Raw genomic sequence first — 16,696 nt, 5'->3', positions numbered from 1 at the left:
ACCTTTGTGCTGGTGCTGTTTCCTGGCAGGGAAAGCCCGAATTGTCTCATCTGCCCGCACAGATGGGCCTTATCTACCAGTTATGGAAGTGGAGATCGTGTCTTGTTGCTGGATGTCAAACTGAGGTCCTTCGTCTTGTGTCTAGTTAAAAAAATGTCTGTCACCAAAGTATCAGGTGCTGTTTTGTGTAGCATTTTGATCTTTCATAGTGGTAGGTCTGTCATGTATTCAAATGCTATTCTTCTACAACCTATGATGGCTGTAAGGTAAGAAAGATTGTAAGTTCAGCCTCTTTTTTTTTTCCCTTCTGCTTTTTCTCTTTTTTTAGAGATTAAGGAAAAGAAAAATCATGATAGGGATGTATGGTAAAAATAAGCATCTCTTCTTTTAGACAGAGTTGTACTGACAGTGTGGGTATTTCTGCATTTCAGAAAGAATGGTACCTCTGGGAAAATTCCGTTTCACCTGCTGCCTCTGTGCCACCAGCCACCTGGCTCACAACTGTGTAACAATGACCATCTCTTTTCCTTCTCTTTCTTCTCTTCTTGGTTCTCCAGGACACAGACGGGATCAACCTGTACTACTGGTCCCTGTTTGATGGACATGCTGGGTCGGGGGCAGCTGTGGTGGCTTCCAAACTGCTGCAGCACCATATCCTGGAGCAGCTGCAGGAGATTGTGGACATCCTGAGGAACACAGCCGTCCTCCCTCCCACCTGCCTGGGAGAGGAGCCTGACAACCCCTCCACCAACAGCAGGACACTGACACGGGCAGCCTCCCTGCGTGGTGGTGTGGGAGCCCCAGGCTCACCCAGCACCCCTCCAACACGCTTCTTCACTGAGAAGAAGATCCCACATGAGTGCCTGGTTATTGGGGCCATAGAAAGTGCATTCAAGGAAATGGTATGTATGTCTCAGGGCTCTCAAGTCCTTGTTGCTTACGTTGAGTCACGTGACCTGGAGAAGATGAAGATTTTTTTTTCCCCCTTTCATTGCTTTAACACCATCTAAATGTGAACAGAACTGTTTAAGAGCCTCAAAAGCTTACCAGGTACATCCCTGTGAGGCAAGAACTGCATCTTAAATCCCAGGTAGCACTATGGTAATATTTATGAATTACTTGACTTTTAGATGTATGATACTCTCCTTTTTAATTTTTTTCTCCCCCTCCTTTTTTAATATTAGTATTACCTTACAGTACAGGTTTCAGCTTTGGCAGTTATTATCAGGCTGTGTATGTGGACATGCACTTTACAAAGCCTTGTTGCCCTACCAGAGCAGCAGCAAAGGCTGCTTGGTCCAATGACCTGCAGTTCACATTGGTGTTGGAGTAGTGACTGCAGAGTATGGGCAGCCCTTCACTGAGGCAGGTTTTGTGGGTGAGTGGGGCATGAAGTACATTCCTACCACCCACTTGACTGGTGTATAGCATGAGCAACTGTCAGGAAATTATGACCTATGGAAACAGAATATCCGCCTATTTCCCTGTGGGAAATAGCTGTTTTTTCTCTCTTCCGTACTTGATGTAGCTCCTCCACATCTTCCCCCTTCTCCATGTTATTAAAAGTCCTTCCTCTCAGGCAGAGCAGAGGCTTGGCCTGCCAGTGAGTACATGTGGATCGTCTTGGGAGGTCTGATACTATTTTTTTTTGGGGGGGGGGGTTTTTTGTTTGTGGGTTGTTTTTTGTTGGGTTTGTTGTTTTTTTTTAATTTTGTTGCTGTAGTTTTCAGAAATGCCTGTTAATTGAAAAGAAGGGCTGTGAACTATTCAGTGGTTCCCAGTGGTTTTATTTGTTGTTTGGAAAGAAATATCTAAACATAGTTTTTCCTGATATATGTGAATTTTGTTCGGTACATGCATTTAATTAGAGACTACAGTTGTTATGAGTAGTACTTCACTCTGAGTTCAGGATGACAATTATCTTTCTCAGGATTGTTCTTTCTTCCCAAGGAAGTCCAGGCAAGCAGACCCACCAACTGGGTTTGGACTTGCAGATGGGTAGATCCCGGAGCAGGATTCACAGCCATGGCTTAGGCATACTTCAGTGGGGGGGTGTGTGGGCAGATTTATGCACTGTGGGTAGTGGGCTCAGTTCCTGCTAGATGAAAAGAAAGAGCAGGACACATGAAAATCTGTCAGTTTAGCACACCTTTACAGAAAGGGAGGACTAGATTGCTCCCTTCTTTGTTGAGAAGCGAGGGAGAAGATGACCGTGCCTATCCACTGCACTCTAGTGGGTTCAGAGTGTACTTAAGAGGGACACCAGTTTCATGCTTCAGTTGGTATAATTTTGAGGCCAGGAGAGTGCCAGGCTCTGAGAGCATGAGGTGATTCTCTCCTGTTGAAACTGTCTCCAAGTGCAGGAGGGAGGAGAAATGGAGTTTCATGGGACTGGGCAGTGAAAGTAAGACGATAGAAGGGCTGTTTCAAGTGCTCTACCTCTCTTAGGAGAGCAGCATGTGCATTACCCATTTCTGCCTTCCTGAATGTGTCTGAGTGAGTAGGGCTGTTATTGCCCTGCTTTATTTTGACTTCACATCTCTGGTAGGTATTCACACAGAAGACCATCTCAGATCACGTTCAGAGATCAGACTTGTGGGGACTTTTGTGGGTAGAGTATGACAAATGCAGAAACCCTGCATAACTCACTACAGTTACAGTGTTTAGGTATTCCTTGTGTAGCTCGTAGTAATCTGTTCTCTCAATTTCTAAATTAAACTAAACAGAACATCTTCCTTCCTGTGTTGCTGTTCATATGCTACCAAGCCTATATCTTAATTCCCACTTGCTTTATATTAGATAAGTTCATTAGTGAAGTTCATGATCTGTCTGTGATAAACAAATGACTGCCACAATGCAACATAATTTCAGCATTAGGTTTTATGGGAAATATTATAAAAATGGTCATATTAAGGAAAGCAATAGATAATTGTATCTACTTTAAGCTCGGGGGGGAAATCTTGCACCTTCAATTGCTTTAGGCAAAAGAGTGTTTTCTTTCATCTGTGTAAGGGAACAATTCATAACATCAGTATTTCTGTGTCTCATCTGGGCTTGCAGTGCTTGATCTTTCTCCTGCCTCTGTTTGAATGCTTGCTGGCTGCTACTCCTGTTAGTCTGCAAAAAAAACTTTGGGCCTCTTCCACAGCGCATTGTTTAATCAGCCCTTGTTTGTACTGGAACCTCATAGATGTTGTTGGGTTAGGTCAGTGCAGTCAAGATGTGCAGAGGGTACAAGGGTTTTGTGCCAGCAGAGTGTATCAGTTTACCTGGCACTTGGTGAAAGCTCAAGTTTCCTGAGCATGTTGGCAGGCTTCTTAGTGGTTTTTCCTGAAACACCCCTTTGCTTCAAAGGAGTCTTATGAACCCAGTGGAAATAATGAGTAGATAAAGATACTATTTTTTGAAGAGTCCAACCTGGCAAGTTTATCAAATGATGGCTTTGTCCCCTTCTCCTGGGAGCATTTAGTATACCATTATTTTTTACCCTAACTTCCTTTTGCATCCTAGTTAAGGTCTCCCTGTTTTTGTCTCAAGTCTCAAATAAAATGCAATCCATGGCTTTCAAAAGGCTTTAAAAAATATTTTTCCTTTATTTGCTGTGGTTTTTCTTTGGGCAGTTCTTGTCTTACAAATGACTACATTCAGTAAGACACTGTGGAAAGCTGACACAGATCAAGTCATTGCCTAACTTTGGACGTTTAACAATTAAACTGTCCCTATTTTGAAGTACATCTAAATGCTGTTTTCTGTGTTGGAACTGGGATTAGCAAGTTTGTACTGCGTTTTCAGATAATTTAGGGCCCTTTCTAAAAAACAGTGAAGGTCAGCAATTGTCAGTACCAGAATTGTTCCAGTTGAAAGGAAGTTCGAGTTCAGAAGGTGTCATAAGTCAAATCCTCTAATTGTCATCTGTTGAGTTGTAAGATGTGCATTTCTAGATTCAGTTCAAAGGAGCCAGGAGGAATGCTTCCAGGTGCAGTTCCACGTTGGACAGAAACATCAAATTCGCGCCTTTCGCTGTGTGTAACCCCGCCGGTTGCTGTGTCGCTCACTGCTGTAGGTGACTCTGCCTTGGCAGGGTACCGCCGCTGTCCAGCGGTGGCGCTGCGCGCAGCCTCCGCCAGGGGGCAGGAGCCGCCCGTGCCGAGCCGCCGTGCCCGCCGCTGTGGGCGGGAGAGCCGAGCGTGTGCCCGGGCAGCCCGGCCCGAGCCTCGGCCTGCCCGCCCTGTGCCCCGCCCCGCCGCCGCCGGCCTCGGGGCAGAAAGGCACCCTGCTCGCCCTCACCCGCTCGGTACGTGTCGGTGTCCTCTGCCGGCTGTGCTCCGCCCTCCCGCATCCCGCAGCAGGGAGGGGCACGAGGGCTGGGGCAGCCCGTGGAGCGCCTGCCACCCGATACAGCGCATGTTCCGGCACGGAGAGCAGAGCTCCCACTAAACTAGCTGCTTATTCGGGGAAAAAAAATAAAAAAGAGAGAAAAAAAAAAGCTTGCTCTGAAATCTTTCTCCTGGTGGAAAATTGGAAAATGAGGAAAGCTTTGCATACACTCTGTCTGGAATGAACCCATTTACACTCATAAAGGCTTTAGAGGCATTTAGGGGCTTCTGCCCATGTTTGTACTACTTTCCCAGCACCACTGTTATGAAGTATTTCATTAAAAGCCAATGTTTGTACATCAAAATGCGTTGGTGGCATTGGTGGGCATTATTTTTTTTATTTTGTTTTATTTCTCCCCCTCAAATCTTGTTGAACTGTCGGAAAGCCTTGTCCTCTTTCCTTGCCGCTGAAAAAGAAAATGTGAAGCAAAGTATGTAATATCAAATTAAACATGACACTGAATATACTCTGACAAGTTATGGTACTAAATTGAAGTTCTAGATGGAAGAGCCCAGGAACAGCAATGATTTGAGAAAACCAAGTACACAGATCTGGCTTAAGTCAAGGAAATTCAGAAAAAGAGGCCCTAAGGGTTATCCATTTTCTCTCCTGTAATAGATGCTTCTGAATTCTGCTTATTGGAAGAAATAAATTTTAATTTAGATATTCCAGCACTTCCAAAGTATATGTATGACAGAACTAAAACCTGGTGAGAAATTGCACATTGTTTGAAGGTCTTGGAGGATATTCTGAACTGTGGAAATGAAGATTTCTTAAAATTCCTGGCAGTGCTTGGAAAATCTGCTGTAGTATTTGTAAGTTTAAATTATTTTGTTGTTTAGAAGCATATGCTTCCTTCGAACTCTGCTTTTCAGCTTAATTTAAAAGATGTATAGAAACCACAGGGAGGAGAATCTGCTTCTCTATGGCAAGATTAGATAAAGAGGCATTTATAACAGGCTCATGTCTGTGACCAAAACTTCTGCAAGACATGATTATTAGCTTGGAGGTGTTTTCCTGCTGGTCCCCCGCATCCCCAAAAATAAGTCGGTGAGAGCAGTAGAACCCATGTCCCCGCAGCAGCCACACACACTTTTCACACACAGCTGAGGATGTTCCACAAGCAGCACCTTGGTGCCATGTTCATGGATGGCACAAATGGGATGTATGTGCATCAGCCAGCAAGGGGTCGCATTATTTGTGACAGACACCTCTGCCAACCCACTCAGAACAGCTGGAGCACTGCTGAGCAGCCCTGATGCTGCCCCAGGTCGTCTCCCTCCCCTGAAATTTGTAGGAGCCAAAGCATGGGGCAGGGACCTCCTCCCACCTCTACAGATTTTCAATCAAATTGCAGCTCTCATGGTTTGCATTTGTTGTAATAGTTTCCTTGAAATAAATTTAGCTGTAAAATAAAGCTCTAAATTCCATACCCCAAAGGAGGGACAATTTGAGCTGTTTGTTGCTCGGTGCAGATATGGAAATGGCTGAAGTTGAGATCTGTATGTATGCACACACACAGAGGCAAACACATATTCATTACAAAAGACACATAAAAGTAGGCAGGGTTTGCTGGAAAAAATCTGCCAGTACTTGCAATAGTGATGTTAAATGATGCTCCCTGTTTGAATCCAATATTACAAGGACAGACCAGTTTGTAATGGGATTTGGTTCTGGACACAGGAGAGAAGGGTAATTTGTAACATGTTATTACCCAAAACTAAGCTACAGACAACAGAATGAATTCATTGGCATATGCTTCACTGTTTGTTTAAAATGTAGGGATGAAAGTAGCTCATTTACTTATTTACTTTAGGTTCTCCAAGCTTTCCTGGGGCACTGCATGTGTATATATATATACATATATATATATATGCATGTATGTATGTATGTATGTATGGGGTGTGTGTATATTTATGTATTTTTTCTTTCCAGGACTTTATTGAACGTTGGTGATAAGTATGATTTGTGTTCTCCACTTCTGTTAAGCAGAAGGACTTTTTTATATATAATATGTCTTGCACTCAGAATCAGTTTAGTATCCACTCATTTCCTGTGTTTCTGAAGGGTAGCCTTGGGGTGTGAGTGTGTCTTGATGTTGTTCCTAAAGGTGTATACCCCACAATCCTAGCAATACTCTAGGGGAGCAGGTAGTTACTTATGTTGTAGCTGGGTCCCATTAATTATTTGCTGTCTATGTAAAGCAGTCTCCAATTTTACCACCAGGTACCTGTTGTTAAGCTTCATTTATCTTTGCCTTCATTGTGCTCTTGCCATAGCAAATTCTCTTGCATCCCTGAGAGTTCCTATTTATTCCTTAGTACCTGATCTTTTACAGTCTCCTGATCTGATTTTCTCTAAACACCTTAGTGTAAGTAATAGGTACTCCTCAACTTCCTGATCTTCTCCCAGATCACATGGCCATAGCTGCAAGACAAGAGAGCCGGTCGGACATACTGTTTAATAAAGACTCTATTGTATTTTTATTTTTTAGGGGAGACTTAATTTTCTCAAACATAAATTCCAATGCTGTGTTTATAACCCTTGTTCTCTTTTCCTATAGGATTTGCAAATAGAGCGAGAGAGGACAGTGTACAACATTTCTGGTGGCTGCACAGCTCTAGTGGTGGTGTATTTATTGGGGAAGCTTTACGTGGCAAACGCTGGTGATAGCAGGTAAGTGTGCTGTCTCCCCATCTAATCCTTCACCCCAAACTCTGAGGCTTAGTGTTACGGAGTTCCTTAATTGCAAAGAGTATCACATGAAGATTCTGTTTCTTGGCTGGAAACTTAGCACTTCTCACAGAAATGAATGCAGATGCCAAGGCATAGAGTTCCAGTCTCTTGAGCAGTGGTTGCAGTCAGGGTAACTGACAGCACTTCTGGTCCTGCAGCAGTTTGTGAACGACTTGATGGTTGCAGAGGAGTGGCAAGGAGCTAAAAAGCCAGTGAAACAGAAGAGATGTTGGGTGTGTACTAGAATTGTGTGTTGAACATTGACAATGTGACTGCATCCGGAACTGCTGGGAGGGTTGCATTTGTTCAGTAGGAAGTCCTGGGGCTCCTGTTGCCAGGCTTAGTCTTGACAGGCCAGTTGACTTTCAGATTTTCATGTAATTGAAGGTAGTGATCAGTAAGCAAATAGGTGCTACTCTTGCACTGGGGGAGGAGGAGAGGGAGACAGACTACCACAGTATAGCTTCTTTGCTTTGTCCTGTTCTAGCTCATGTATTTGTCCATTTCTCAGAACTGAATGCTGTTGCTCAGGAGCTGTTGCTTTGTTTTATTTGAAGTTGGGTGCTTGAAGACTCATGACAAAAAGCCTTTTCTTTGTCTTCTGATGTTGCTAAAGACAGGAGCATACTGAAAATCTCTCACTTGCATTCTTTCCCCCTCTCTAACTCTGCTCTTACCACCATCAGAGAGAGATAATGAGGCTCTTCTTGCAAGACTTCAGACTTCACATGTTTCTTTTGGCAGTGCACTGCATAAACAGGACAGGGAGAATAGTTGCCATGTGATACGAACTTGCTGTTGTATTCTGTTCATTAACAGCTGCGTAATTAACATCTGCAAAGGTATTGAACCATTTTGTCTTTAGTTGAAGACTACTGTGGCTGTTCATTTGTGTTTAAGGTTTGTGCACACACAGTTCATGTTTTTAGTGTGTACACCCACATAGTTATAGTGGCAACGCTGAAAAGCTAAGGGTTTTGTAGTTTAAACCTAGAATTTTTATTGTCTCCTGCTGCTTTAGACTGTGTAGGAAGTCAGATAAACCCTTTGTGCATAAAATTCCTGTTCTTTTTATGTTGGTGATTTTTTTTAAGATGCTGAATTTCCTGTATGTGTTGCAAGTTGCTCACCCAGTGTCTATTGACAAGTGACATATTTGAATCTTCTTTTTGCATCAAATGTCAAGTGAGTCCTCACATGGTAGCTGCAAAACTGTTTGAGGTCATCACCAATCTGGTCATCAGAACCACTAACTGAACTACATTCTCTCTCTCCTGCCATTGAATTAGAAATAATCATGTTTTCTTGTGCTATTGCGCTTGAAGTACAGTTGAGTCTCTTTCTTTGAGTTGGCTCATTTGCTTCATTGTCTCTTAAAGGTGTACTGTGTAAAACTGATCATGCAGGGCTTACTTCTGAGTAGCCAAGATTTTTGTTCTTAAATGAAAGGAGCTGGCTGCTTTCAGTTCCCTCAGGATTCCTCCTGTGTTCCCCAAGAGCAGCCTCAGCTCAGCTGTACCTCTGATACCCAAGGGCAAGACACTCCTGCTGATGGTGATATGGAATTGGTGCCAGACTATTGGTGTAACTGTAGTTAATGATACGAAGTCTTCAAGAAGTTTTGAATGTTCATTAAGTCCACCCAAAATATCTCTTGAGAAGAAGAGGGAGAGCAGGAATCAGAAAGAAAGCCATCAGCAAGACTGGTTATTGTTTGAACCAGGATTCAAGTTCCCATTCCTAACATCTTGTAGGTAATAGAGTCCCTCCAGGTCCAAAATAGTTTGGTTTTGCACTTTCCAAATGGACCCCACAGGAAACCTGTCTTATGCTGAGGAGAATTACCCCAAAATCTTTCATTTTTAGATAAGTCCATTCCTAGACTTTCTTAGCTCTGAAGAAATTTTGAAGCTTTGAAGTGTAGATCAGTTGGTCTGTGTCTCTCTCCCACCAAATACCCTCTGCTGTGCTAACAGGGGAAAAAACCAGCTATTGCAAAACGTCCAAATTGCTGTCATGACTAAAAGGACATTTTTGGACTAGACAAGCAGCTCTGAGGTTGTGTGCTGGCTGCCAGGGTGCACAGTGCACTCCTGTATTTTGAAGAGCCCGGTTATGTAGTTAAGAAATTTTACTTGTGTTAGTTGGAAAAATATGTTCCTTTTTGCTGTCTCATGCCTCTTGTGGACAACTTTGTGGTTGATAAAAGGGATGAAAAAGATAAAAGGGAGGGCAGTGAAAAATACAATAAGGAAACTACTTAAAGAAATGTTTATCTGCTCTTGAGAAGAAGGGTGGGTTTGTTTTTTCACTCAAGCAGGGGACTTCTTGTTGCTGTTGGAACTAGATGCCAAAACCATTAATTCTTAGTTTCTTTGAGTTCACCTACTCATTTGTGCCTTTCCCTTCTCCTCATTCTCCTTCTTCACTCTCTGCTACCCCACAGGGAAAAGCCTGTAAATAAATCAAGTTTAATTTCCCACGGATAGGAGTCTGTGAGAGAAGGTTTTGTGTGGGAAATAAATATTTTGGGTTCACGCAAACCTCCTTTATACTGTGTCTCCCCAAAAGAAGGTTATGTTTTATAACTTCAGGGAACTTCAAAAGAGCAGAAGCTTTTAAAGGTGGGTTTTGAACAGCTTCTACTGTCAGAGGACAGGTATATGCAACAAACTGTTACTATCACAATGAGACTAAAGAAACGTTAAGCGTGAGACTTGAATAATAATGTACTGCATGGTGCCAGCTATACCTCAGACTTATGTCTGTGGTATTCAGTTTATCCACCAAAGCTTCTCAAATCTAATCATTTCATGCCACGTACTCTGGCAGTGTTGTATAGCAGCTGTCCTTTTGTAGTTGATGTGTAATTACATCATGAAAAGACTTTAATTACCATATTACTAAATTACCAGCCCGCAGTCCTTTCAGGTTCAGCCCTAGCTCACTTCTGTATGGACTATTAGGCTTCTCCAAGCTGAACACTTTTGGTTGGTGTAAAAGAGAGGAAAAATTGTGCTAATTGTAGGTTTTGTTATGAACTATTATTGAGCTTGATGTTATGGCATCACTAATGTCAATGATATAATTAAACTTCTGCTAACGATGCAATCACAGTTCTGTAATAATTATACGTTAACTGCACATGATGCCAGAACCCTGCTAAAAATGAGGTGATGTATTCAGAGCCTGATAAAAACAACTTGGAAGGAACTATTTTCATTCTCTAATGGCTTGTCTGATCATTCTTGGACTCTGCCATAAATATACCTACTTGGACAGTCAAAATTCATATCTGAATATCGGCCAAAGCTTTTTCTAATCTTTCTTTCTCTGTCTTTCTTCTTTTCAGTGATTAGCATTGTCCATGCAAGGTTATCTGATTAGGGACTGTTAGTGCTATAATCAGCTATCCAATATGTAGTGCTTTTTTGGGTGAGCATTGAGGCACTGTGTTTTGCTTACCAGCATGACGTATTTGCTAGGAAAACTAGGCTGGGCTATTGGAATGGCTGTTTTTTTTTTTTTCTTAATATCCAATAGTCAATCTTCTCTGGTCATTGTTTTAAATAGTGTTGTTCAATTCTGTATTGCTAAAGTGACTTTCACTTCTAAATTGCCATGACATGCCTTGTTAATCTCAGTTCCTTTTAGTTTTATGCTCTTTATTAGGATGTTGTTTTATACCTACTGATGAAGCAGTTGTAAAACAGGGACTTAATGTTTTTACTGATTACTGCCCAGTTATTGTATAGTCTTATGCAACATAACATTTATCCAATATCACTATAATGACTGTAATGCAATATGATCATGTTAACCATCTTTGGCCTGAGCGTTGTTCTGGCTTTTGTGTTGTCTGGTTAAGGAGCTGCTCAGAGGCTGCGGGCGCTTCCATTTTGTGCTGTGCTTGGAGCCATGTAGGGTAGCTGTGCCTCTATCATTACACAAGAAACAGAACATCACAAGTTGATTTGACTTTCCTATACACCCTGAAACCTGCACTAAATCTGCAAATGGGTTCTTGGGGTTTTTTTTTTGTTTGTTTTTTTTTTAATTGGCAGAACATGGCATCACAGCAAAGAGCCTGATGTTTTAAAGGCTTCACAGACTTGCAGGGTCACTGAATCTTTAGCTTTGCTTCATCAGCTCTTTTTTATCATCTTTTTGCCTCCTTGCTTTTGCTCCCCAGTACTTATGTTTTCAGGGCATATTCACACTCTGCTTGAATATACATTCTCATGTCCAGAATAGATTTTCTCCTCCTTTTTGCAAGTGTAATATTAAGGCATTTGGGCTTGTTAAAGGATAGGAGCTCACTGAGTGAATATTTTTGTGACAGCTTTGTATGGGTGCAGGTGAAGTAACTTCATTGATACTTCAAGAGAGAGTGTGTTTATAACACAATCTTTGCCCAGTGTAATAAAAGAGTGAATTGAAGGTAGAATTTGTTTACTGTTTCAATTGTTTTTGCATTTGCTGTTTGTGTTGAAGCTTACTAGATTTATACTTCCTCTTTGTCATGGTGCTTGTCAGCTGCTTCTCTCATGGTTAGTTCTCATTATAGGAAGTCAGATTTGGGGGCTTAATTTCCTTTTATGAAGTAAATGAGTGGGGCATGGAAACAGCCACATATCTGCTGACTGGCAGTGCAGCTTAAATAGAATTTCTGAGAAGTAAGAATTGATGATTCTGAGCCATTTTTGTGGTTCATGGTATCTGACCTCTTCCTTGAGGCAGTCCAGCAGGGTTGTTTCTGCCAGAAGTGCTAACACTGTGTAAGGATGGAAACTAAAAAGTGTTCTTATATATTGCTGTTGTAGAAGTAGTTTACTAGTAGTCTTTGGTTTACCATTTTTCTAGGAAGCTTCAATTTTCTGCTTCTTATAACTAGTCATCTTCTAATCTAAATGGTGTGTTTTCTGTTTTCTGTGAGTGGTCTGCCTAAGCCCTCTCTGTCTTGTTACATCTGTGTCTGCATAAACAACAATAACTGTGCTTCATGCTAGAGACTTTGAGGTCTCTAGAGGAAAGACTAATTCAGTTACTAAGCTTCTCCAGTCTGCAGTATTTGGAAAAGCATTCTTTTTCCTGTCCTCTCCTAAAGATGGGGCAAAGAAAGTTGAAAAACTGAGCAATACACAGGGACCATGCAATTGGTAGTGATTTCTCTTCATCCTCTGAAGTTCTCATTCCTCCTAGTTCTCAAAAGATGCCTTCCCAGAAGCGAGAGCAACACTTATGGATTGTATTTTGGCCAGTGTATCATGCATCCTGCTTTTAGGTTATTATTAATTCTCCGATAGAATCACTTGAAAATGAAAAATGTTTGATCATTTCAGGGCAACAGATGACTTAAGTCTCGTTTGTTCAGAGGTCTGTGTAGTGAGGGGAGACTGAATTCAAAGCAAAGCAAGTCTCTGCCATGTACATTTTCCTTCACTGACTGCAGTTTGGTAGGTGGAGAAGTCTGATCCTGACTAGCCCAAGATGTTGGAAAATATTAGCCACGTTCAGGAGATGTGGCCATGTCCTCTCTCTCTCTGTTCCCCCATCCCTTTTCCTTAGAAGCTTGATTTACAGGCCTGCAGAAAGCCCTGCTCTCCTCTTCTGGCCTGGCGTCCTTCCAGGGGGAATCGAGCACAAAATTCGTTGGAATAACAGCAACTGCAGGATTTTGTGCTGGGCAAAGCTTTTGAAGCCACTTCAAGAAACACTTAAGGCAAGGTGTGAAGAAAAGGTGTTGGATCAGAAAAAAGTCATTTCGCTCAAAGGGCAGTACTAAAGGAGAGCATTTTCTAGTTGTCCGGTGGATGACAAGTTCCAGGTTACTGGCATGTCATATCCAGCACTGACCTGGCAGAAATTATTAATTTGGTAGTAAATGTTTGTAGGCTTTGAAGACAAAACAAATGTCCTACTTCTTTTCCAAACTCTTGTTTTCCTGGGAGAACATATGCCTTAGCAATACCTGTGGCAATTAGCAGGTATTGAAGCCATTGTAAACATTTTCAATGAGGGGTACATTCAGTTAAATCCTTGGTCTTAACCACACAGACAGTATCTTATGTTCCAGATAATGAGGAAGGAGAAGAATTTTGGCTATTCAAGTAATACCAGTAAACTGGAAAGCCACAGTTCATTGGTATTAATTTCCAGGAATAAATTAACTTTAGTTCTCATGGGGTTTCAGCCTTAAAAAAAAAAGAAAGAAAAAAAATAAGCCAACAAATTCCAAACAAACTATCTTTTTCAGCTGTGCCTTTGTAGCAGACCACAGAGACATGCCACTTCAGTGCTGGAGGGCCAGGGCCAAGGCATGCAAAGCAGGCTGGGCACCTTGGTTCTCTAGCTCCCCATCTGTACTTTGTGAGGAGGGCCAGAGGGAGCACCCCAGGCTTGCGTGGTGAGTGTTTCAAAGTCTGCTGTGGTCCTTACCATATTGAAAAGCTTTTCAAGTCACCTGAATGCAGCGAGCTCAAGGCAGCCCAGGCTGTTCAGCCTCAGCAGCAGCCATGCAATGCAGCTTGAGCCCTGCTGCTGGGACTTCTAGTTATGGCTCTGATCACTTCTCTGTGGGTTAATGAAGCAGGACTTGGGTAAAAATTCACCAATAAAGAGTGAGCAGAGAGTGTGACTTGTAGTCTGCTTTTACATCTCGGTCCAGCTTGTTGCAATATCCTGCAGCTGGTACTGAGTTAAGCAGAAAAACTGAGATCAAAGCAGATATGACTTTAGGTGCTGTAAGTCATTCTTTCTTTGTCAATGGTAAGACAGTGAAGAGCAGAGAGGTAAAAAATCCTTGCTTTTTCTATCTTACATGGACAGCCATGTCCCAGCCATATTACTAGTAAAATAAAACTGACTTGCACAGCAATGCCTTTATCCACTAAGCCCAGGTTTAGTTGCCATAGTAACTCATCTTGGAGATGAATGTGATATCCTGGACAGCAGGGAAACTGACTTTGATTCCACAGATACCAGTCCTGAGGCTCAGAGCTGGCCACAGAGACGTGACTGTGCTTCTTTGTTCATTTCTCTGGCACAGCCTGAGTAATTGGTGGCATGTTGTTCAGCCGTGATACAGAAACATGGTGGTCTGTCATCATTGCAACCTTATACTTAGCTGTGTTCAGGTGAAGAATACACTGAAATCATCAGGGCAGAATGAATCCTGTGAGAGCAGTAAATCTCCAGCCTAAGGGTATTGGAAGCAACGGTGGGCAGTTTATGTGTGCTACTAGTTGTCACTATAAACTGGCTTGTAATTGCTTTCTAGCTGCCAGCTGAAATGTAAACCACCAGGAGTGTATACACAATTAATTACAGAGTGTTTTAGTTTAGTTCATTCAAATTTGGGTTAGTACTACTGGAGCTGGAGTAGACAATACTAGAAGTGTATAGGTAAACGTACAAAGTCACTACTGGTTCAATAGCAAAAGTTACTTCCCTGATTAAACAAACAGGAACATTGCATATAGATAGCCAGTGCCATCCCATTAGTGATGGGATGGGCATAACAAAAAATATATAATTAGCCCTAAAATGAAACATCACTAATAAAGCCAACTGCTAATAATATCTCCAAACTTAGATTTCATCAGGCAAGCAACACACTTGAGAAACAATGAAGTAACTTAGTTCCATTGTTGGTGACAGCCAGATGCTTCTCATGGTTAGATGCAATATATAGGGCAGAGGGAGGCTGCCGGTAGTAGAAAATCCCTTTAACTGCTCCTAACTGCCTCCTAAGTTGTTAGTGAATACATGGGATAGAATACCAGGTGAGTTCTAAAATTTCTGATTTCTGTTCTTTTTGGTGGCAGTAAGGAAAATCCTGATTGGCTCAGGTGCTAGTGTAGATGAGAAGTAAGCCCTTCCACGGAAATCTATATTATTCTGCTTAGAGAAAGAGTTTCCATTTCCCTATTTGTCATCCTTTATTAAAAACAGTATGATTAATTCAGTAAAATGAGACCACCATAATAGTGGCTTTAGAATATTTCAGCAGCCTCATTATGCCCAGAGGCCTTCTCCAAAGGAATCACTAAATAAGCATTAGAAATATAAATATGAATGCGTTAGGCATTAGGTATTATAGGAAACAGCGTAAAGCTCCACACTCGTGTGCACAGGAACAGCTCATGAGCTTGCAGGTTCCTCTGAAAGATAGCTTTCAGGGGGGTTTGCAGGGACAGATTTCTTAATTTCTTTCTCTGCTTCTTTTCAAAGGCCAGGAGGCTCTCATCTTGCCACAGGAGTGGTGTAGCATGCTTGGCTCCATGCTACACCAATTCAAGATGAGGAAAGCATCTTGAATTAAATGCATGGGATTGCCCAGTCGGTGTCCTGGTGGAGCAAGGGCTGCACTTGGCCGTTGTGCTGCTGAGATATTAACCCTTGGAGCAGCCAGGGTGGCTGACAGTCTGCAAAAAGCCTTAGCAGAAGTTTGGAAGGGATCTTCATTGTTCCTGCAGGAAATGCCAGAGCATGCTCCTGTAGGAAATTACTTTTGCAATACTTCACCAAGGCAAGTTCTCACACCTTTTATTGGCTTGAGAGAGCTGAAGTTCCCCCAAGTGATGAATGAAAGTGTCTGAGAAGCCTGCTATAACACACAATGTAACATGAAGCTATATTGTCACAGGAAGAGCCACAAGCAGGCAGAGCGTGCTCCCACTTAACTTTGACTTTGTTTGGCTGAAAGAAAAATGATCCAGTGTTTCTATTCTGTCACAACATTTCTGTGAACAGCCTCATGTTTGTGCTGAAAAATATGAAGAAATCAGGGTGGCAGGACTGTTGAGTGGCAGTAAATGGAAAATGAGGACAGAGACAATTTTTATTGGCTCTATTCCTTCCCTGATTTGTTGCTTGTTTTTTTTTGTGATAGTGATGCCAAGGACTTGGGGCATTAGCTTGGGCATTACCGGTGGGAGGCAGCCAGGGCAGTTTTTCCCCTGGTGTTGCTGAGGGTTGCTGCTTGCACCTGAGTTTTACGATGATGGACATGTCATCACTAGAACCTGTTTTAATGCCAGCTAAATGTTATATAATAGTTTGTTTCACTATCTCCATCCTGCCTTAATTCATAAAATTAAGGAAATCGTATAAAGGCTTTGCATTATAGTTCCACGTTGTTAGTGAATACGTGGGATGGAATATGAGATCAGTTCTATAGTTATTGCCAGTGCAATTGAAGTGTTCGTTCACCTGGTTTCTAAAGAAACATTGAGAAATGGGTCTGTGTAGAACTAAGTGAGAGTAATTCAGTTTGAAGTAAGTAAAACTAAGGTGCCACTGCTGAATGTATTAAAAGTCATCAGTAATCATGACTGTAAGTTCCAATACTTCATTTACAGAAGAGAAAAATATTTCTCTTTTTAATAATTTTATAGTCGTCTTTCACTTCTTTGCAATTAAGAAAAGGTAAATTTAAAAAAAACCACCCACAACTTGTTTGAAGCTTACCAAACATTCGCACTGATCTTCCCTGGATTGTTTAAATATATGCATTTAGTTACCAAAGTAAGCAAATACCCATATAGACTGATTCCATAGTTCTAGGATTTACTTTTTTTCC

The 16,696-nt window shown here is 41.8% G+C and overlaps 1 protein-coding gene across 2 annotated transcripts in view; it reads left to right on the top strand.

Annotated features, from left to right (window-relative positions):
- PPM1H (protein phosphatase, Mg2+/Mn2+ dependent 1H) overlaps positions 1–16,696 on the top strand; it is a 139,623-nt gene that overhangs the window by 69,631 nt on the left and 53,296 nt on the right. For both annotated transcript variants that reach the window (XM_085044168.1, XM_085044158.1), the window contains exons 3-4: positions 558–902; positions 6,941–7,053. In XM_085044168.1, coding sequence (XP_084900294.1) covers positions 558–902; positions 6,941–7,053 — 458 coding nt within the window. The remainder of the gene's footprint in view (positions 1–557; positions 903–6,940; positions 7,054–16,696) is intronic.

The sequence above is a fragment of the Lichenostomus cassidix genome, chromosome 1Aa, assembly GCF_008360975.1.
Source record: "Lichenostomus cassidix isolate B80296 chromosome 1Aa, HeHo_3.0, whole genome shotgun sequence".
NCBI lineage: Eukaryota > Metazoa > Chordata > Aves > Passeriformes > Meliphagidae > Lichenostomus > Lichenostomus cassidix.
Note: the sequence above shows the minus strand (reverse complement) of the source record. Positions and strands in the feature narration are given on the sequence as shown.